This window comes from Sebastes umbrosus, chromosome 22, assembly GCF_015220745.1.
Source record: "Sebastes umbrosus isolate fSebUmb1 chromosome 22, fSebUmb1.pri, whole genome shotgun sequence".
Lineage (NCBI taxonomy): Eukaryota > Metazoa > Chordata > Actinopteri > Perciformes > Sebastidae > Sebastes > Sebastes umbrosus.
This window is the reverse complement of record NC_051290.1, coordinates 16,097,523-16,120,813: the sequence shown is the minus strand read 5'-3', so window position 1 is coordinate 16,120,813 and position 23,291 is coordinate 16,097,523. Positions and strand designations below refer to the sequence as shown.

General features: G+C 42.9%; 1 protein-coding gene across 1 annotated transcript in view; it reads left to right on the top strand.

Annotated features, from left to right (window-relative positions):
• LOC119481645 (regulator of G-protein signaling 12-like) overlaps window positions 1-22,649 on the top strand; it is a 47,295-nt gene extending 24,646 nt beyond the window's left edge. Inside the window, exons 4-18 of the mRNA XM_037758760.1 lie at window positions 1,814-1,835; window positions 4,394-4,563; window positions 5,616-5,708; window positions 6,423-6,566; window positions 7,844-8,026; window positions 8,130-8,280; window positions 9,397-9,494; window positions 9,720-9,905; window positions 10,266-10,339; window positions 10,422-10,548; window positions 10,983-11,079; window positions 11,959-12,017; window positions 12,495-12,606; window positions 12,814-13,377; window positions 20,954-22,649. Of these exons, the coding sequence (XP_037614688.1) occupies window positions 1,814-1,835; window positions 4,394-4,563; window positions 5,616-5,708; window positions 6,423-6,566; window positions 7,844-8,026; window positions 8,130-8,280; window positions 9,397-9,494; window positions 9,720-9,905; window positions 10,266-10,339; window positions 10,422-10,548; window positions 10,983-11,079; window positions 11,959-12,017; window positions 12,495-12,606; window positions 12,814-13,377; window positions 20,954-21,240 (2,367 nt within the window). The 3' untranslated portion in view covers window positions 21,241-22,649. The remainder of the gene's footprint in view (window positions 1-1,813; window positions 1,836-4,393; window positions 4,564-5,615; window positions 5,709-6,422; window positions 6,567-7,843; window positions 8,027-8,129; window positions 8,281-9,396; window positions 9,495-9,719; window positions 9,906-10,265; window positions 10,340-10,421; window positions 10,549-10,982; window positions 11,080-11,958; window positions 12,018-12,494; window positions 12,607-12,813; window positions 13,378-20,953) is intronic.
• The last annotated feature ends 642 nt before the right edge of the window (window positions 22,650-23,291 follow it).

The following is a 23,291-nucleotide window of genomic DNA, read 5'->3' as shown; positions in this document are numbered from 1 at the left end:
ATGGAACGAAGCGTCACGTCAGTGCACATGACCGCGGTTACAGTACATCCCCTGCCTTCAGACGACCAGTCGCACCAACAACAACAACTGTAAAGCAGGGGTTCCCAAACTTTTGGGGGCCAGGAACCCCTTACAGGGGAGAACATTTCCCAAGGACCGTCTCTTATTCGTAACTCCGATTATGTTTACAACCATTTGTACTCTTAGATATCATTGGAACTATTAGTATTCTAAAACTTTTCAACCTAAATACTTCAGACGTGTTTCATAGGGATAAACAGAAACACATTTCAATTCAAATCATGTTAATACCACTTATATATTTTGTAAAAATATTTGTTAAAAATGCGTTTTGACTCAACTTGACAGCATTTACACTTTTCAAGTAAATTATCTTAAAAACTTTCAATAAATGAACAGTAGTAAGACTGGCATCTTCCTAATAAATCCAGATATTTAAACTTACCGGTCTAAAGCTGACTTTCAGTAAGTGCTTCAACTTGAAAATAATGAACTTATTGTTGTGTGTCACAATCATATCAGAGTTTCTATCGGCCCAAAGGTAACGTGGGAGTAATGGACACAATATGCTTGTTTTATTGCCGCAGATGGTCCCCATCTGGAGATATGCACTTTTTGATGATACAGTACAGTTTTATAATATAGCAAATTATTTCTTGGCCCCCCTGATAGAGGGCCACAGACCCCACTTTGACAATCAAAGATGAGCTGGTCCTCAACATGTCTGAGCTTGTCCTATGTTCGATTGATCATTATTAAACCATATCCTCATGTTTTACTTTCAGAAACAGTCTCATCATGGTGCATCATTTTTGTTCATTTCCATTGTTCTGTAATATCGCAGAGTATTATGCAATTCCGCTAAAGTACAAACTGTATGTACTGCTCGCACCGAGGCACCAGCCTGGCAATAAGAGCCTTGTTTAGACGTATTATCAGCCTTGGATATTCACACTTTGAAGTGGCAGCTCAGAAAACACTCTTCTGGAAATAGTCTCCCCTTTTCAGATGAATCCTCCAACGCACCGATTTTTTTTTCGAGTGTTCTTGGACCGAACCCTAAGATGCGCCTCTCATATCCTCCCCTGCATTTAAATACATTTTGCGACAGCGGCTTCACAGTTCTGGGCTTTGAAATCTCTCTTTATTACTAGCCTAACCAAAATTACAGGTTTTGGAGAAGCCCAAAAAATGAAGTATTGCCAAGTGAATATTTGTTGATCCATCATAGGATCAGACGTGTTTTATTTAGCATTATTCCTCGGCTCCCAATTATGGAAAGTTGTCACCGTGAAATTTTCATGCCCACCAGGGGTGCTTGTGCTGTTTGCCTTTTATTCAGGGACGTCTACACATGCATAAACCTCGAATTAGCAAGTGAAAAGAGGGCCATTATGGCCTGTGATGGCCTCTCAAGTAGCTCTGCCTCCATGAGCTCGGATCTTTGTGACCGCAGTTAGCAGGAATGCACACATTCAGGGCTGTGAGTGTGTTTGTGAGGATAATATAAAATGAAGGGTGGGTCCTGGTGTGGAGGTGTGAACAGCTGTGTGTGTGGTGGAGGCTCGGGGTCCACCCACTTACAAATTAATGGCCTTGTGTAGGGACCCATGATCCAACCCTTCCCCAGTAGCACACACACACACACTCTCACTGAGAAACCACAAAGGCACACACCTCAGAAGCGACTGGTGGGATGCCTGAAGAGACGCCGCTATCTCCAGTCTCTTGTCTCGGCGCGGGAGGTCATGAGGGCAGCCTCTCACTCATGTCTCTCTTTGTTCTCTTTCAGTCTGCTGCTTCCTCAGATGGTGGTGAGTACAATTCATTCACTTTGAAACACTTTTCTGCAGTAAAACAAAAATCCAAACATGATAATTTGATTTGAAATGTAGAAAATAATGGCAGCTATCTATGTGAAAGCTTTTTACTAACACAGTGAAACTTTTTTTGATCTTGGGCAGCTTGCGGTGCTTTTTTTTGTTTCTTGTTTTCTGCTCTACCCCTCAACACACAACTCTGTAGTTGCTCAATAAAATGGTCAAATAAAAAGACTCAGCGAGGATGATGTATTCACTGTAGGCAACATGCCTCATTAACAAAGGATGTTTGCCGAGCGTGTTTTGGGTTACAGTCGGGGGGCTAGCGTGCACGCCGTCCGGTCCTCCCTTTCATAGCAGTTTTCTAATAATATTTGCTAACAGGCTGACCGAGGCTGCGGCGAGGAGTGCCCCCTTTTCACTGTGGCTGTGCATCAGACATGCACGGCTGTTTGCTTTCTAAAGCCATCTCATTAACTGAGCGGCACACAATGTGGTAAACACGTCTCCCAGAGCCTCAGTCCTAATACATTAAACCCAGTCCAAACAAATGGCTTGTCAGCAAACTTTAGACAAGGAAAAACAGCCATTTGGGCTTATTGTGAGAAAGAAAAGCCCACAGTTTCTCATACTTGCAACTTTAATGTAACATCTACTTATTCAGTTGGACTAATTGCTAAGAGACTACTGTATGCGTTTAAAAGGTCATGTAGAGGCTAGTAATAATCTGAAAGACCTCACTGTAAGGTACTATTTACACTACTTTTTCATTTCGCCACCTATTTCTAAATCCACCGTACTTCCTGTGCAGGCGTATTGGCAAGATGAAGATATGCAGCTCTGTACCTTACTTGACCTGGCTAACATTTCTGTTTTCAACAGCAATGATATACACTCTGTTAATAACACCAGTTACCCGTGCCAACTAGTTGACTCTCAGCAGAATGACAACAGCTATGTGTCTGTAACAAATCTCACTGTGACCCCTTTTTTTGTTTTTACTTTGCGCTCCCTGCCTGCTCGGCCCACAGCTCTAAAGTGGCCATCTGCCGCCATGATAGCAGGTACCGTGCGGGCCAAAGCCCCCACTCTAGTTGACCAGCAGCCCCCTCCTTGTGTCCCTTCAATCATCCATGTCTCCTCTCTTTCGTCTTCTTTTATTCTCTCCTCGCTGCCCCCTCTTTGCTCCACTCTCACCAACTGAGTGACATCTGCTGTTTCTCAGTTGCAATCAGAACTGTTAGCCTCGCGGTCCACACTTCCCTCATAACATATTTTGACCTTTGACATCCACTTATTGTGTGACATTCGCCGGTGAGAGGCGCCGCAAAGGGTAGAGTAAAGAGCCATTAACTTTCCTTTCAAATCCCTCGACCTTTACCTTAATAGTCAAAGCGATTTTCTGTTTGTAATTATGTTTGGTGCAGATATAGGGCACCTTTTGGCTCCCCATTAAGTCTAAATCATTTTATGGCAAGTTCTTCACCTTTTTTTCTTAACTCCAACAGGATCAAGACTTTTATTAAATTACAGACAACTTATTTGTCTTTCACTTTTCCTGCAATTTCCAAATGTCTAGGAAGGAAAGTGTTTAAAAACTGTAGTACGAGTTTTTGGTGCAGTAGTTGCCGTTAGTTAAAGAGGACCTATTATGCTTATTTACAGGTGCATACTTGTATTTGGGGTTTCTACTAGAACCTGGTTACGTGCTTTAATGTTAAAAAAAACGCTTTATTTTTCTCATACCGGCTACACTGCAGCATCTCTTTTCACCCTCCGTCTGTAAAACTCTGTTTGAGCCCCTTGCACCCCCAGTTTGCTCTGATTGGTCAGCTGACCCACTCTGTTGCGATTGGTCAACCAAAACAAGCTCTTCGGACTCTGCTCCAGCTTCGCTCTAACAAGCTTTGTTTGAGGGCGTGCCAAACTAGCTACTAGGCAGGTATTACGCAAATGTGTTACTTGGTGACATCACCACGCTATGGAAGAAAAGGCGGGACTTCAAGCGAGGTGTTTCAGGCAGTTCAGGAGCAGTGTTTCTGTGGGGGAGAGTAACTCCCATTGGCGTGGACTTTAGGCTTTGTAACTTTGCAGTCATTTTACATGCACACAAAAAACGATATAACACATTAAAGGAAAGGGAAAAAGCACAAAATATACAATATAATAGGTCCTCTTTAAATTAGAATTAGAACCCAATGTTTTTTTGTTTATTGTGCTTTGTTGCTTACACGTTCACCAAACAAATCATAGGCATGTCTACTTTTGTGAGGGCCCTTTGAAGATGTGCACCAACACAAGATAATGTTTTGTTGCTTTCTTAGAGGAGAGTCTTAATAAAAGCTCCGTTCTCCTCCACGGAATAAATTAGCTGTCTTCTCAAAAATTGTCAAAAGGAAGAAATGCACACAAAAATGCTAAAATCCACAAGAATATGTAGAAGATTGAAAGGGCACACCGGAGAATGGCTCTAACATTCCCCCCTGGCTGGAATTACCCTTTAACATTAGAGCCCTCTATAACCTTTGCATTTCGCCCTCCCCGTCTTGCAGACTACAGCGGACTCCAGTTGCAGGGATGCTGCAGCCAGAGCAGCCTGAACAGTAATGGCAGTCTTCCAGGAGGAGGCAGCCTCCGAGGGGTTCCGGAGCAGCGCGTGGCCAGCTGGGCTGCCTGCTTCGAACGCCTCCTCCAGGACCCAGTGGGCGTGCGCTACTTCTCGGTAAGAAAATTAAAACAGTTTCTTTAAGTTGATTGAATCCTGTGTTGTCAAAAACAGCTGACATGAAGTGTGCTTCAGATTTAAAGGTGCTGTTGATGACATTGATAAGCCACTAGATGTCGCATTGTCCCTTACCCGTTCCATTGCATTTACTTCACAACAAGTCATTGCCAGGCACTTACCGTCAATCGCAGCCGTTTTCCACACTGACTGACGAGGCAGAGATACCATGGGATACCAACGTCGTTTTACTATTGGCTCAGAAGTGGGAACCAGACATCAGATATCTTCCACAGAGATAAACAAACGTTCATTTTGAACCTGCCAACATTAAAAAAAAAAAAAGATTAAAGAGCACCATTAGGGCTGTGTGTTGTTTGGTTTTTATTAGTTCTGTTTCTCATTGAAGCCTTGTTGGATTCATGACATGTTACTTGAGAAACGAAAAGGAAACCAATATATACATTGGAAGCAATGACGAAAAATATTCTCTGTAGTTTTATACTTGTTTTTACTTGTGCTTGGTGCTCTTCCATTAGCTCACCATTATGACATAAAAACTGCTGCGTTCTTATACAGTGCTTTATCATGGTGGACCACTTTCTTTTATGCATTAAATTAGTTTCACACAGTCATTATATTTTGTTGTATCACCGTTTTTTCGTCCTAGATTTATATAGATTTGGAATAGGTTCAAGCAGAACCATTTCTCAATATCCAAACTCACTGAGTACAGGCACCTCATTTATGTTACCTCCCACACAAAAGATGTGTCTTTGAATTTAGCCCACAACACCTTCCGGAGGCTCCACATTAAGTTGTGGCGTCCCAGAACCACCTCGCTCCTCACCTCCCCTCAGCACTGAGCGGAGCTGCGCTGTGCGCCTACACTGTCCCCCGCCTACACTTACACCAATCTTGTTCACAACATTACACCTGATAATTTCTTTTCCGCACTACTGGGTCTCAACAACACACAACAGCGCCGGAAAAGATGAGAAAGAATTGAGGTTGGGATTATATAGAAACTCACGCACTGTGTTTCTCCGCAGGAATTTCTCAAGAAAGAATTCAGTGAGGAGAACATCTTGTTCTGGCAGGCCTGCGAATACTTCAGTCATGTCCCTGCAGCTGATAAAAAACAGGTAAGTCCACAGTATGAAGCAAATCCCATTGCTAAAAAACATATAGTGTATAATCACCTGGGAAAAAATAAATAAAAGAATCGTTGTGTTTTCGTTACCTTAGAATGAGCCGTTTATATCTACATACGGAGCCGGCCGCCATGTTTCTACAGTAGCCAAGAATGGACAAACCAAACACTGGCTCTAGATAGGGCCATTTGTAGTTTTCCTACACGCTTGGCACACAGGAGAAGTTTCAGCTGGTTGCAGTCTGCAACATCGCCACTAGATGACACCAAACCCTACACACCTACGCACCTTTTAGTAAAACAATTAAACAAAATAAAGTCTATGCGTGACCTCTCCTCACAGATTAAATATCAAGTGATTTTTTTCTTTCTCAAATTATATAATTGTTTTAGTGGCTCGAATGTGGTAAGACAAAGAAATAATTAGAGAACATCATTTTGTGTAGAAGAAGTTTTTGATTCTCCTGTTAATTGGCCCCTCAAATTTATCTTGAGACCCCTTTGTGGGTCTCGACCTCCATGTTTGGAACCACAGTAAGATAGCCGCTATTAACAAAGGGTCAATCCACATTAAACGACATCTTGAATCTTATATAATTTGTGTGAAAAAAATATATTAATAAAAGAGTACATAAGAGGACATGTAGCAACATCATTTTCTACAGTTTTTGAAATTCTTTGCATTCATCAAATCTCTGTCCTGCAGCTGTCCCAGAGGGCTGGAGAGATCTACAACAGCTTCCTGTCCAGCAAAGCCACCATGCCGATCAACATCGACAGCCAAGCTCAGCTGGCTGATGACGTCCTCACCTCCCCGCGGCCCGACATGTTCAAGACGCAGCAGCTACAGGTACCAACAAGACCGTAGTAGTAATAGTGAGCTCATCTCCTAAATGGATAATTCGGGTGAAGTGGTGTTGTATGAGATACTTATGCAAAGTCAGTGTATTAGCTACAGTAGATGACGGACAGTTTGGAGAAGCAGACAGGCGTTACCGCACGGGAGCAAAGCAATTTACTGCTGTGGACGGGGCCGCCAACAAAATGTTCTTTAGCCACCTAAAAGAAAGGCCCACCTAAAAAAATCTACACCAGTTTAAGTGTACGCTATATTTAGAATATTTTCTCCAGTTTACCTTGCTGTGAGACAGCTATACAGTCTATGTTTTGCCCTTGTTAAAGCAGCCAGACTCCATTGGTAAAAAAACAGTAATTTTACCTCGCAGAACAAGGGAATCAAGGCAGCGGTAGACCAGCAACCCCTCGTGTTCTGCGAGGTAAAATTAAAGTTTTTTTCAATGGAATCTGGTGGCTTTGGTGAGAGCATAGATAATGGCTTCAATTCCCTGTTAGAAAGGACTGTCTCATGGCAAGGTAAAGCAGTGAAATATTCTAAATATAGCGTACACTTAAAGTGATATTGATTTTTTTAGTTGAGCCTTTCTTTTAGGTGGTTAAAATATGTTTTGCTGCCGGCCCCGTCCACAGCAGTACATTGCTTTGCTCCTGTGCCGTAACTCCTGTCTGCTTCTCCAAACTGGGACTGTGCAGACTGCCGTCTACTGTAGTTGATACACTGACTATAGATAAGTACCTCATACAACCCCACTTCAAAACACCCAGACTATCCCTTTAAGACACCACCATCTATTGGTTGGTAAATAATAATAATTTAAATATTTCATGTCTTTGGCTTATTTAGACTTTCCCTTATTTAAAAGATTCATTTGCTCCGTATCAACACTGAAGACCAAGATGTCTTCTTGACAGTAGGGGGTTTTGTTCTCATCTAGCCTTTAGTCACTTTGCACAAGCATATTGGGTTTTTTCGGTGGCCATCTGGGTTTGTTTACGAAAGGGCTCTGAGCCTCTACCAGAGAGATAAACACAAACTGGCATACACCCACAGAGAATCTAGCGCATACTGTACACACAGACACATAGACATGCAGTCAGAGATCTGTATATTTTCAGCCTGCGCACGAGCATGATAGAATGTCAACTGTTGAGACACCTGTCATAACATCAGCTGTAACCATATGTTAACACTAGTAGTGTTTAATTTTCTCGTCTTCACTCCCGTATTTTTGACCTTAAAAACACCCGTCTTTTACTCCGCGTCTACAGATCTTCAACCTGATGAAGTTTGACAGCTATTCGCGATTCCTCAAGTCCTCCCTCTACAAAGAGTGCATGCGTGCCGAGGTGGATGGCCGATCCCTGCCGGACCCGTACCAGATTCCCTGCAGCCCTGCGCCCTCAAAACACAGTGCCAGCTCCGACCGCTCCACCCTCTCCACTCCCAAAAAGGTGCCACTATTGCTTTTTTTGACTGTATTTGACTGTAAATACGTCGTCGGCATTGCTGATCAGTCCAGTACGGCAGGTAAAATCTTTGTTTTACAACCAACAGGAGGGCAGAAAGCAGAGGTCAGGGAGGTCGCTGACCGAAGAGAGCAGGGATGAGAGCGCCGACAAGAAACGCGGCATCTTCTTCTCGTGGTCCCGCAACAGGAGCTTTGGGAAGGGCCCAAAGAAGAAGGACGTAGGCGACATTAACCTCGGTAAGAATCTGATTAACAAGCGTGTTGACTTCTGGTTACAGAGATCCCCACAGTTTAAAGCTTTTGCAACACAAACTTCCAAAGTGCTGATGTGTCCTTGAACAAGACACCAAATCGCTGCCAGCTCCAGGGTTGCCATGAGCTACACGCGGGGGAGGCCTGTAGAAACACAGCTGCTCCGCAGTCATCAAAGTATTACACACAGAGTACTGGTACACTAGCTGGTAAAACATAAAAAAGAGAGCATTATCCACAGAGGGATAGTGCTTTAAAGCTGGCAAAGTACTGAAATGAGGTTGATATGATGATGATGTGAAACTTGTTTGTGATTTTGATTGTTATAATATCAAATTATAGCTTAACGTTTGACTTATTTTAGAGGCTGCAATTGATTAAAATGTTTTTTTCAGGCTTTGTGAAATACATTAGTAACCATTCCTCGTTTTTTTGTTTGTCAATATCCTCTGAAAGTAGAAGTAGTCATTCACTTATACAAAATATTGCAGATATAGCACAGTTGTCTGTCAAAACTTTGGCATAGTTAATTTTTTTTTTTATTAATGAATAGAACTCGTCGGTTCCGTCGGCATAAATAAAGTGATGACGTCTTGACAGATTCGCCAAGCAAATGCAGATACATAAAATTATCTCTTTTTTTTAAACACTTAAGTAATTTACTATAATAGCGTTAGATTTCATAATATATTTTTTGTTATTGTGGTTAAATAAATGTAATTTATGGTATTTATGTTGTTAGATTGCTGCTAGACCGCCCCGTTAATACAGGTGCGGCCTCTCTTTGTGTGCGTCAAGCGGAAGAGCAAATTGTTTTGTGACTGCAGTGAAAATGTTGTTTTTGAAAGGCTAAACGCCAACAAATATGGATTGAAGCAGAATATTTCGTTAGATTTTGCTTAAAAGTAACAAAAAATACATTTTTAAATAGTTCTATATACAGATTTTGTGTTGTCAAATTACGATCACAAATAAAAAAACATTATTAGTCGTGCTTTTGGTAAAGTTGTGTTGGTGTTACATATCTTAAGTGTCATTTAAAGCAAGTAGTGTGTCTCTTATCTGCATGAATTCCTCATCCTCTGTGTGTTTTTTTTGCAGACTACTGGGGCAGTAATGGGCGGAGGGAGTCCCAGGGCTCCTTGTCGTCCGGTACCAGTCTGGAGATGGCCACTTCCTGCTCTGCTGGCAAGATTGAGGTAAGATTCCTCTGGACAGATCACCATGGCAACACAGAGCCCGGTGTCTGGTGAAGCCATCATAATAAGCCAGAGTTTATTTCATTTTTTACTTGTCAACCCACTCATTGTTTGCTTATGGATGGCATAAATCCGAGAGTAAAGACAAGCTGAATCTATATATAGTTAACACACTAAGAGCCAGTCCTTTGACTCATTTTTTTTTTGTTAATCTTGTGTCCTTAGTCTGATAACCGCCACTCGGTATGGGAGCGTTCCCCCAAAACCTGCAGCGTGATCCTGCCCGACGGTTCCTGCTCTTCCATCAGTCTTCGGCCCGGCGCCTCCATAAGGGAAGTCCTCCAAGATCTCTGCCATAGCATCAACGTCAACATCGCCGCTGTCGACCTCTTCCTGGTGGGAGGGGAGAAGGTGAGGAAGGCGGACGCCACCGCCAACAAAGTATACAAATACATCTGCTTCAAATAGATCAACTGCTGCGAGCACCTCTTGAATTAATTGACTCAACCCTCTGTTTGTTATAAATCAAAGTTTGGTAAATACAGTACGCTTACTATTTAAACATGCTTTATTTTGCGAGGAGTCGTTGTTGGAACATAAGTAAAAAAAAGCTGAATTCAACCAAAGTGAATTGAAAAGATCACTGAGGATTAAAGTGAACAATATGTCTTTTTAGATACTCTATAAAGAGTTTACAGTGTGTAGTGTTTTGGGTTTGGTGCTGGCGCTTTATATGTCGCTAATGTGTTTCATGCTTTTTTTCCAACATAGCCTTTGGTGTTGGACCAAGACTGCTTGACCCTCAGCTCACGGGACTTGAGAGTGGAGAAGCGGACCTTGTTTAGGTACGAATATTCAATCAAAGTTTGCTTTGAATATCCCGTGTTCTGTCTGTGTCTGTGCTGACATTCACTTCTCTGCTCCCAGACTGGACCTGGTGCCCATTAACCGCTCCGTGGGGCTTAAAGCCAAACCTACCAAACCAGTCACCGAGGTCCTGCGTCCCGTGGTGGCCAAATACGGACTCCACCTCAGCGATCTCGTGGCCAAAATAGTAGGTCCCCGGCGGCTACAATGCCTTAATCTTTTTTGAAGCTCCTGTGTGTCCGGGGGAAGCAGCCCGTGCAGTGTGTGACAGTGCCACAGGGTGGAGTATCATGGTCAGGGGAGGGAAGCCACCGCATCCTTTTCCATCTCTACACGGTGGTTAGCGCTCTGACTCAGCCCGGCCTCCGAAGATGGAGCGCCAGGGTTATAATTAAGAATGACGACACTCCTTAAACATGCCAACTCCTCCCCTAAACCCCTGCCAGATGATTTATTTTAGTCCTGTGGGTTTTACAGGCATTATATCTGTATTAAACAGAGCTGAAAATGGTTTATAAATTAAGCAAAGGCTCGTGAGCTCAAATATCAGCCGCTGAGACATATTTAGACTTACAGGTGTATATACCAACGTGTTGACCATCAAGTTGTGTTCCATTTCAGAGCGGAGAAACTGAGCCTTTGGACCTGGGTGCCCCCATATCGAGTTTGGACGGCCTGCGAGTTGTTTTGGAGCGAAGCGAAGCAGCTTCAGGGAAAGGTAACACACTGTAACCCAATATTTAATACTAGGGCTGTCAACGTTAACGCAATAATGTGTTAACACAAATTTGTTTTAACGACACTAATTTCTTTAACGCATTAACGCAACTTACGATTTTTTAGGTTGTAGCGGGCTCAGTTTATAAAGCTAGAGTGGATATACTGGCATCATATGAAACAAAAAAACCTAAGGGATCCATTGGTACCAACCATGTCAAACTAAAATGTCGTGAAGGAGCTTCAATAACGCTCCAAACCTACGCTAAATTTTGGGGAGGAAAAACAGTCATGGCCATTTTCAAAGGGGTCCCTTGACCTCTGACCTCAAGATATGTGAATGAAAATGGGTTCTATGGGTACCCACAAGTCTCCCCTTTACAGACATGTCCACTTTATGATAATCACATGCAGTTTGGGGCAAGTCATAGTCAAGTCAGCACACTGACACACTGACAGCTGTTGTTGCCTGTTGGGCTGCAGTTTTGAGCATATTTTGTTATGCTAAATGCAGTACCTGTGAGGGTTTCTGGACAATATTTGTCATTGTTTTGTGTTGTTAATTTAATTACAATACTAGATGTATACATACATTTGCATAAAGCAAGAATATTTGCCCACTCCAACGTTGATAAGAGTATTATATACTTGACAAAGTGTGCCTTAGCACAAACTAACTACCCCCCACTAGAACCTGTAATCAACTGTTTAACTGCCAATTGCAAATCATGTCCACCTCTGTTATTCCACTGATTAACATATTCAAATTTTGAAAAGTGTCCTCTCGTCTCCTCTCCGTCATCTCACACTCTCATCATCAATTTCTCAACCTCATGAATTTTTCATGTACATCTTCTTTGTGTGTCTCTCTTTCAAATAGACAAATCCAAGTCTTCCTCCCTGAAAAACCACCCTCCATCCAGGAGCTTTTCTGCTACAGTGAGTACTCACGACATCTTTGTTCTCATATGTGTCGCTTTTAAAAGTCCACATGTTTTGTCCCTTTCTACTGCTGCGCTGCTTCTGCGACATTCAGTGTCATTTTATGAGTGGCCCACATTTTATTAACATTCACAATCTTCGAAAAAGCTTTAAATTGGTGGGATTTGTTTGTATTCTTCGCCCTAACACCGCCTGTTGCTGACTCACTTGCTCATATTTTCCATGCTTGAGTTATTGCGCCGTATGTAGGCAGATAGTGCTCGGCTTGGATGCTAGCGAGGTCAGAGAAGACGCAGATCCAACAGATGGACGCGGCTCATCTTTACGCGAAGGTCTCAGTAAATGGACACTCTGCTCAGTAGGGTGCACGGCAGCTCACGCTTAGCCTCCCCATCCTCCTCACGACCCCCCCCCGCTCCTCCTCCCCATCCCTCCATCCCATAACAGAGTGCATTGTTATTGTTGCATCTGCAGGGAGATGAGAGGTCAACACCAAAGGACTTTTCTGTGCGAGCAAGCGGACCAGACTCAGCACCCCCAGGGGAAAAGAGAAAACAGAAAAAGATTAATATAGATGAAGCCGAAGGTAAATCCCTCTTTTCCTTCTTTCTCTCTCTCTTTTTTTGACTTATTGGTGGATTTCTTAGCTTTGCTTTGCGTCAGGACTAACTGGCAGCTCTGGAGGGGTTTTCTTCTCTGCTGCGCTGCATGTTAAACCTTGACTAATCTCTTTTCTTCCAGGTGCCTCACGTATGTGGAAGGTTTTAAGTGAGGTGTTTGATGTGTTTTGCAGAATTCTTTGAGCTCCTGAGCCGGGCACAGAGCACCAGAGCCAACGACCAGCGCGGACTCCTGAACAAAGAAGACCTGGTGCTTCCCGACTTCCTGCGCCTGACCGTGCCCGCGTCCTCCTGCTCCGTCTCCTCCGACCTTGCATGCTCCACCCCCGACTCCCTGAGGCTGAGCCGGGAGAACGGCGTCCCCTCGCGGGGGGCGCTCACCGCCGGCCTCCGCTCTGAGAGCCTGGACTCCTCCCTCAGCTCCAGTGCCAATGGACACTCCGGGACCAGGCGGTGCCTGATGCCCCCTCCTCGCCACCCGACTTTCGGCACCCACCTGTCCCCCATCCCCCGGCCCTCGGACACCCGGCCGAGCCTCCGCACCGTTGAGGAGGACGCCAACAGCGACCTGACCCTCGTGGGGGAGGGCGACATCAACAGCCCAAACAGCACCCTGCTGCCTCCGTCGCCGACCCCGTTGGCGTCCTTCAACAGCAGCCTGCCCGAGGCCAACTTCACCCCGCCGCCACCCTGCCCCCAGCCTCAAGACGCAGCTGGAGAGGGAAAGTCCACTTCAGGTATTTCTACAGTGTAACAAACCAGTGCTCCGTGTGTTTGCGTGTGTGTCGTATGTGCATGTGTGCGCCTTCATGATCCCTCTACACTGACTCTGATGCACTTTAATGACAAATTGATACTGACTCTTTCCTCAGTTTGCCATTCATTTAAACTGTTTTTATTAAACTTAGCAAAGCATGTGTGTGATTGATCTTAATTACACTCAGATCACCTTGTAAATAGGGATGTGTATATTTTGTTCAGTGAGTTAACGTTTATTATCCACGCCACAAAATTTGTTGGGTTTTGCCACATGACTGGGATTTACTCCAGTTAGATATTTTTGGGGTGCACGAGAATGTGATTGCAGAGCTTATGAATATTAATAATATGTGCACAGTGCGTATAGATAAATGATCAATATTTGACAGTACTGTAGTCGGTGGATGTTGTGCTGGAGATTAGCATTCAGAAAGTGATGCGATTAGCAGCGGTGTGTTCCTGGCATTATGGGTTCATTATGTACAATTAGAAAAACATCGCAGCAAAACCAGACCCGTGAAATTGTTTTACAGTGTCGGACCTGAACAATCATTACAAAAACAAATGCTGTATTCCTCTCCATCCCACCGCCACTACCACCACCACCACCTCGAGTCAAGAGCAGTTCAACAATGTCAAAAACCGGTGAGTCATTAAACGGTGTCGGCGAATTGAGCAAAAAAATAATTAGTCATTGGAGGATGAGTGCTCCTCCTTAGCGCTGGTGACATTGTTGAATTGCCTGTCATCCTCTATCTGGGTCATTCACTCCCCTCTCTCTTCTAGATGCCTGATGTAGATAATCACTGCCAATAAACTCTGTACCTGTGATTGAGTCGATCTAATAAATGTTAGAATTGGAAATCACTCTCGTCTGTCTTTTTACACGTTTGTGAGCTCTGTTTTTCTCCCCCTCCTCTTCCTCCACCTCCACCACCACCACCACCACCACCTCTCCGCCTCCGCATGCATCCCTCCCCGTTCTCCCTCAGCTCTGTCTCATTTTTGTCTTCTTGTGGCTTCCTCTTCTCATCAGCTCCCACTCCTTTTGCGTGCTTTTTTCTCTCCTGTGTGTGTGCGCTCGTTTCAGGGTGTCGCTATCCTGCTCGCCTAGTGTGTGTTCTGCTCACATTGTTCAGTGTGCGCGGTGTTGCTAAACATCGCTTGGTGTGTTGTCGTTTCATGTGGGGGTCACCGCTTCTGTTGTGTGTGGCTTTTTAAAGCGTGGCGTTGTGGATCCTTTTTTGAAACTTGTGTGTTTCAAAAGCTTTGCTGTTGGGGAGTGTTGGCTCATTGTGTGACATCATTATCATCTCCTGCATATGGATTCCCTTTTCTAAGTCCCCATCTGTGTCATCCCCCCCCACACACACACTCCTCTTCTGTGTTTGAGATTTGAAGGTAAACAATCATTGATTTGTAATGGTGGTGGTTTTTTCAGAGTTGCCAGAAATACATCAACTGAGGCCAAAAGCTTTCTGTGTTCAGATATCCAATTAGAGGCAACATGTTTGTTTGATTCTTGAAAAATCCCAGGAAGCCTTCTTTTGAAACGCCGTGAACTCCACAGAAAGAGAAGATAATCACATGTTTTTCCAACAACAGAGCTGCTTCAAAGGACTTTATCGAAAGGTGCGCGAACATGATCGCTCACATTCATAGGGAGGCTTTAATGTACACAAGATGATGAGGAAGGATCGGAGCTCCTCCACGGCCTCTTTTCTGGTTGCTAAGCGCATCAGCCCGATTCTTCCCACCACTGGGCGCCATGGTAACCTTATCCACGGGTTGACTGAGCTACAGATAGAAACTGTCACTGCTGGTTTTCATCTTATCTCCCAGCCTATTCCTCTCTGTCTCTCCATTTCTCCCACCAGCTAAAATAGAAAACTACCTCCAGCACTGTTTGCCCCCTCGGTGAGAATCTGTAAACATGGAAACGCAGGAAGTTTAACACGCCTCCACCTTTTTTTATAGAGACTTTATGAAGTTGTGGCTTCTAAATCCCGGTGGAAAGTCACGCTCGCACAGGCTTAATAATGTGTTTAAGAGACAAACGCCCACAGGATAAGTCAGAGGCCATCAGTCCAAACAAGTTAACAATGGTTCAGTAGCAATTACGCTCTTTTACTGTGTCAGTCTGCTGGATTTCAGTCGTCTCCAGTTGGTGTATTACTGTTAAACTGACGCCCTCTGCTGTTCTGAGGGAATAAATAATTGCTGTTGAGGTGGAGCAACATGTTCCTCAGACATCATGCCAAGTACTATAGAAAGGATAGAAAGGAAGAGGATAAAATCAAGCTGCTTACTCTGCTTGAAATGAGGTTATGTGGATAAAAAATACTTTTCTTTTAATTTTGGGACTTTGTTTCCTCCGATTCTACTGCAAAGTCGCCAAACTATACAAGTTAATACACGTATTTAAAGGAACAGTGTGTAACATTTTGGGGGAATCTATTAGCAGAAATGGAATATAATATTTATAAGTATATTTTCATTAGTGTATAATCACCTGAAACTAAGAATCGTTGTGTTTTTGTTAGCTTAGAATAAGCCCGTCATCTCTATATAGGGAGCGGATCCTCTTCACGTAGTCCGCCATGTTGCACCGCTATGTTTCTACAGTAGCCCAGAACGGACAAACCAAACTCTGTTAACTTTTTCCTGCTTGGGCCGGAGTCGATAACGTTACTCACCCCCGTCGCCACCACTCTCTCTCTCTTGCTTCACCACTCACGTCTCACGTACACACACACACTCTACGCACTCTACTCTAAAGCTGTCTTCCCGCGATAAGAGATTTAAGATTTTGGTAAAGAGCACAAGGAATGCCATTCACTGTTTCTAGGCAACAACAAACAGTTGCAGCTGCTCTCATTGATTGCGCTTTGAAAGGTCAGCAGCAATCAAGGTCAAAGTGGAAATAATTTTAACTTTGAGCACAGCGATTTCGAGCCAAGGGTAGCTCTTCTGCCTAGTCGGGCGGCACCGCTCTTCCAATAGGAAAACAATGGCACAGCAGAGCGATTATACCGCTGATCATGTGTAGACGACTTTACAACAACAGGCTATAGAGAGGGCCATTCGCGTTTTTCTACACACTTGGCACACGGGAGAAGTTGTAATCTGCAACCTCACCGCTAGATACTGCCAGATACTACACACTGTTCCTTTATGGGGTACATTAAAATTTGTGTATAGATTATTTTATTGAGGGTACAAATTCTCTTGCACTACACCCTGATATCAGTATAAGCATTTCTCTAAGACAAGGTCCATAGTGCCAGGTGTACTTCTGGCCCTACTATTGGCATATCAGGTGTAAATTAGCCCCTGATTAGACTGTTAAAATCCAAACCAGTAGGCCTCTGGTCTTTATCCAGAGGACCAGAACTGCTGCCCCATGTTACCACCATCATTTCCTCATCATGGCTGTAATCACTTCTCCCTGTCTGGCAAGGTCTGTAGGCTTAGTTGACAGGGATTAGGACATCCACTAGAGGGTGACATCACACAGTGTAACTTCATTCATATGACTGACTTGAACTCAGCGCCTGGAGTTAGTTAGTTTAGTCGGAAATAAAAGTAAGAGACAGAAATTGTAGAAATGATTCAAATTGTTTTTCACTTCTGTGCAGTCAGGTTACATGCTGAAGGTTTTAATTCAGAGGAAAGGTTCAGCCCACACGGAGAAGATTAAAGGATTCCTGGGAGTAAATGGGACATCCACCCTGAAGGCCAGGCTATCTACAAAAAGTTCTCTGTAATGACTCAGCAGCACACCTGACCAGAGGGACCATATGGCTCAGTCTTCTTCTTCATGTGTCCGTGTCAGCTCTCAAAGCTTGGCTGCCTCTGACCGGCCTTATCATCCATCTGGCGGTCAGAGGAGGGCTCGACACAGATCTCTGGCAGTCGGCCCCGGTGAGGACGTTAACTTGGGTCCGTTCCAGTCTGGTCTGGTCTGTCTCAGCTCCCCGGCTGCTGCCCAGTGTCTGTGGACAAGACTCGCCACAGGAGGCCCGGCTGTGTTAAACGGCTGTGTCGAGACGCGTCATGTTTACGCGTCACAGCAGAGTCAGCAAGCTTGAACACTGAAAACATGTTTGAGGAGGGTTTATGGGTAAATAATGAAAACCTGAAGGCAAACACAACTTATTCTAGTGAGTTGTACAGATTGATCCATGGAATTTAAAATAAAAAGATTGCATTGGAGTTTCCCTTCCTTCCAAAGACATAATGAGTAAGCAAAACCAGTCATATTTGGACTATCTGAACATCTTTTATTGTCATTTTTTGTACAAAACTGGTGGCATGGTGGCTCAATGGTTACAGTAGGACTGTCTCCTCTCAGTATCAACATCTTGGATTTGCCCTGTGACAGATTGGAATCATGCCCCCTTTGGATAATGCATGCTGGGATTGGCTGCAACCTCCTGCCTGACACTTAAAGGTGCAGTGTGTAGGATCTGGCGGCATATAGCAGTGAGGTTGCAGATTGCCACCAACGAAAACACAACTATTCTTAGTTTCAGGTGATTATACGCTAATGAAAACATACTTCTTAATATTATATTTCTGCCAATAGATCCCCCCTAAATGTTACACACTGTTCCTTTAACAGTAATACATGGGTATAGAGCAGTGGTTCGCAACCTTTTTGGCTTGTGACTAGAGCTGTAACCATTGATTAACTGATTAGTCGATTGACAGGAAATTAATTGTCAACTCTTAATATACAGTATATCATAATATATAATAATTGATCACGTAAGTTTTCAAGTAAAAATGAATATCTCTGGGTTTTGGACAATTGTTGGACAAGAGAAGACATGTGAGGATCTCACCTTGGGTTGTGGAAAATTGTGATTTTTTTTTTCACTATTTTCTGGCATTTTATGCAAAAAAAAAAATTGAAACAGACAATTATCGGCAGAGTAATTGATAATGTAATTAAGTTGCAGTCCTACTTGTGACCCTTTATAAAGAAGGGAATTTAACTGACCCCTTGTTAAAGGTTAAATATTATTATTAGTTATGAGCACCTGAGGCAAAAAGTGATTTTTACTTTCCCATATTGTTTTTCTTTTAAATACATTTTGCAACTCTGAAGAGGTAAAACTATCCAGTATTTCACAGGAAAATTGCAATTTGAACTCATTTTAGACAATAAAGGATTTTTTTCATATTACCTAAATTGCTAATCATCTAATGACTCTTAAAGGGACATTGTGTAACATTTAGGGGCATCCATTGGCAGAAATTAAATATACTATTAATAAGTATGTTTTCTTTAGTGTATTATCTGAAAATACCTAAAAAATGTCACCTAAGAATGATCTGTTTATATCTACATAGGTTGTGGGTCCTCTTCACGGAGCTACTGGCCATTTGCGTTATCATGTTTTTGCGTCGGCCACCGTAGTTCTGCGACACTCTTGTCAGACGGGAGAAATTTCAGTGGGTTGCAATCTGCAACCTCGCCACTAGATGCTGCCAAATCCTACACACTGCACCTTTAATATCGATCTTGTGACTCCTTGGGGTTTCCTGATACCCAGGTTACCCAGTTTGAGAGTAGAGGATGGATGGATGGATGAATAGATTTATGGCTTCAAAAGTACAGCTTTTTATAATCATCAAAAAAAAACAATTCATCAAAATGCGTCATCTAGCAGCTCTGCATACCAGCATCAATACATCACATCCTGTGGAAAACCCTGTGATGGAGATTGATGTTGATATATCATCAGTTATATCTCATTTTAACCAATGTCACGCCCTAATTGACAAACACACGTCAGTTTCATGTCCTTGAACTTCAGACGAGACCTTGACGGTTGTTGAAAAGCCCTGAATATGTTTCACCTTCAAGTTGTGCTGTCGCTGTTTTGCTGAGGGTAAGGTCAGCTGTTGGAGCTCACAGGCTGTGTTTACATCTGAACTGAACAGCAGTGAATCACGGTCAGCGGAGTTTCTAGGAGAGTCCATGTGTTGAAGTGCCGTGTTTGAGTCACTCGGGCCTCTGTGTTTAGAGTCCGTGGGGCCACGGGGTTCACATGAGAAGTGGAGAGTTTATCAGTCGTCATAACTGTAACGCCAACATCCCGGAAACTTCGTTCTTTAGCCCTTCTGAGTGCACTTGCATGAGAAGAGGGGACACTCTTTAAATGTGATTTTAATGTTTCATTAACTTGCGTCCGGGGCCTCGTGATGAGATCATGCCGCTCTGAATTGTTTGAAATGAAGTGGTAATGTTGAAATATACCACATGTGACAACAAGTCGACGGACTTAATGCATTTAATCCTGTTGCAATTTCGTTCCTTCCCGCAATTTGGCAAGCGAGTTCATCAAGTTTGAGCCGAAGCAGTTACGTCATCGCGTTCGTCTTGACAGCAGCTGTCCAGATTACACAACTATTGTCAGATTACACAAACATATTCTAAGCTGATGTGTTCATTTGAGCGGCGTAGTAGCGAGTTAAAACGCATGTGCACCCACGCCATGGGTGACAAAGTTTCCATTTCTTAGAAGCTCTGAAATCTCATACAGTCATGCTAAACATCTAGTCATCTAATGCGAAGGCAATGCTCAGTCGCCTGCAGTTCCACATGAGTCAAAGATGCAAAGAGACGGAATAATTGTTTAGTCACTGTTATATAAAAATATAAGTTTTATTTGTTTGTCTGTCTCAATTTGCTTATTTAAAGAGGACCTATCATGTTCATTTTTAGGTTCATATTTTTATTTTGGGTTTCTACTAGAAGTTGTTTATATGCTTTATTGTTGTTTTTCCCATCATACCGGCTGTACGGCAGCACCTCTTTTCACCCTCTCTCTGAAACGCTCTGTTTTAGCTCCTGCCCCCCCACCGCCCCGAAAAGTCCAGTCTGCTCTGATTGGTCAGCTGGCCCACTCTGTTGTTATTTCTCAACCGAACCAAACTCTTCGGACTCTGCTCCAGCTCCGCTCTAACTAGCTTTGTTTGAGTGCGTGCCAAACTAGCCGCTAGGCAGGTATTACGCAAATGTGTTACTTGGTGACATCACCACGTTACGGAAGAAAAGGCGGGACTTCAAGCAAGGCGTTTCAGGCACTTCAGGAGCAGTGTTTCTGTAGGGGAGATTAACTCCCTTTGTAACTTTGCAAACCTTTTACACGCACAAAAAAAACTATATAACACACTAAAGGAAAGGGAAAAAGCACAAAAGCATAATAGGTCCACTTTAAAGTTGCAGTGATCAATATTTTTATATAAACAATTGCTCAAATTACTATGTGAAATGTGACAGGGATCCCTCGTAGTGGCAAACCCACAGAAAATGATCAGAACGGTATAATGTTGTCATGTCTACTGGATATGTAAATAGGTAACTGTTTGCTAAGATGTTTGGTTATGTCAATATGTTGTTTTCTTTTTTTTGCTGCCCTCTAGTTGCCAAAACAATCAATGAATGCACCTTTAAGTGTTTGTTTCTTTGTAGTTTTTTTCACGACCACCCTCATCAATATTCAATTAATCTTGAATCTTCCATGTCTTTCTTTTGCACAGAGGGAAGAACAGACTCAAGCTCCGTCACCAAATCACCATCCGAAAGAGCCGACGCTGCACAGACGGTTCAGGAGGTGATGGACGTGGAGGGGGTTCATCTAGAGGAGGGTACCGTTGAAACGTCCCGGGGAGAGGACACCGAGCTCAGCCTGAGCTTCCAGGGCTACGTCGCCGAGCTGCGTCAGTGCCAGAGCAAGCTGAGGAACGCCCAGCTTCCCCAGAACGGCCGCAACCCACCGGAGGGCAAGGACTGCAAGACAGACCTTTACAAGGCCACAATTGTCTAAAAGGGAATCCCCACTGCTGCACTTTTTAAGCCTGAGGCACTGCCTTTTGAAAGGGAATTAGTCAAACAATGGGCTGCATGTACACTCCAAAAAAAAAATCAATATTATGGTGATAGATATTGTATATTTGTTACGAATTCTGGCGTCTTCTTGTTGATTTTTGGTACTGGTTGTAATTTTTGGACAGTGATATGTTTTTGTTATGGTTTAGTTTAATAATGAAGTGCAAAGCAATTCTATTATGAGCCATGTTAGACCAAGGACAACCATGGAAGAAGCCTGAAATGAACTTCTGGGTACCAGTTTCTAAGCAGGCATACTTTACAAACAGTTTATAAATTGTAATTAATGGGTTTATGTAAGTCTTCTCTAATGAGCCATGAAAATGAATTAAAGAGTTAACTAAAAAGTAAGTTATGTTAGCAAACAATATGTACAAGCTAAGGGATTAACCATTAATTATAATTCATAGACACTCTGCGCAGAAGTGATTGGGCGGTGGAGTCACGGTATCGAAGTCCCGCCCACACACCTGTCCGAATCAATCACAGGCCGAACACGACCGCAGCTTGCAAACGAGAGAGAATCACAGCTGTCAATCATGACGTCACATCCCCTTTTTACAGCATCAAATAATTAATTAAAACCAAACTTACCAAAAAAAGTGAACACTTCAACATACATCAGCATGATAAGAACTACCTAAAATGATAAAAAAAACATCTTCGGGAAACATTTATTTAATATGTACTTTGACTTTTTAGTTTTGTCCATGTCCCATCCACTAACATGGAGGGGGCGGGGTTTATGACCTCTACTGCAGTCAGCCACCAGGGGGCGATGGAGATGTTTTGGCTTCAGTTTTGGCTGTCATGTCATCCATCTTCATATACAGTCTATGGTATAAAGCCCTGCAAAAAAGTTGGTGAATGTTATCCTTGTTAATAACTGATCTCTAAAGCATTACAAATCATTATTTAACAGCTGAATTTCTTAACCATTAATTAAGCTATTAATTACAACTTACAGTATAAAGATTTTGTAAAATTTGACATAAAAATCCTGACTTAATGTCGCCTACTAGCTTTTCCATCTAGTCTTCTGCTGAAGAAGGCTGTGAGATGCAGTTGAAAGCTCCAAAAAAAAAAAAAAAATAGCAAGTGAACCTTGAGTTCGATTTTTTGTCAAACTATTGTTGCTCTATTAGAAATTGGTACCCACATTTGTTGGATCATATGCTAGACAGGACTTTGTTTTTAGGATCAAAAGGGAGGCAAATCACAATTTTCTTGCATATTTAAATATTTTCTGTATATCTTCTTCCTGTGTTTACTTCCTGCTTCTGTGGTTTTGAGGTTGTCCACATGTTTGAATGATTAAAAAGCTTTGATGGCTGTAATTCCAACAAACCTGATGGTTTTTTTCTTTTGTATATGTAATTCTGGTATTTCTGACAGCAGGGAAGTCCTCACCATCCCATCCTAACCTCTGCCACCCTTGTAAAAACAAATACCTGAAATACTCCTCTGTTATAGTTTATAACCTCAAGTCTTACGTAAGACATTCACAGCCCTGAATTCTCCTACTTGTCATATTTGGCCAGCTAAATGTGTTTGCTAAGTTAGTCATATTTGTCAATAATTAACAGTCTGATTGTCTTAGTTGAACAGTTTCCTCTTTGCACTACCTCGCCGAGCTGAAGATTTGTGTCCAATGTGGACGTGCTGTTGAGTCGTTCAGCCTCCTCTTTGTATTTTTAGCTCAGCATCTGGAGAGAGATTATTACAGCTGGTGAAAATTAGAGGTTAGATTATGGGACTGGGGAGTTTGTCTTGATGCAGCATGTCACTGCTGGAATGCTGACAACACACGAGGCCTATAAGTGGTTGGTTGGGTGCTCCGCTTTCATACTTTTTCAAAAGTACTGTCGTTATTGAATTCTTCATTAGAACAGTACTTTCTTCCAGATCCTTGATATACACCCCCAAATTGCATTTATCTTATCTTAAAAACTTGAGATATAACTCAATAACCCACCTGTGGATGTTTTC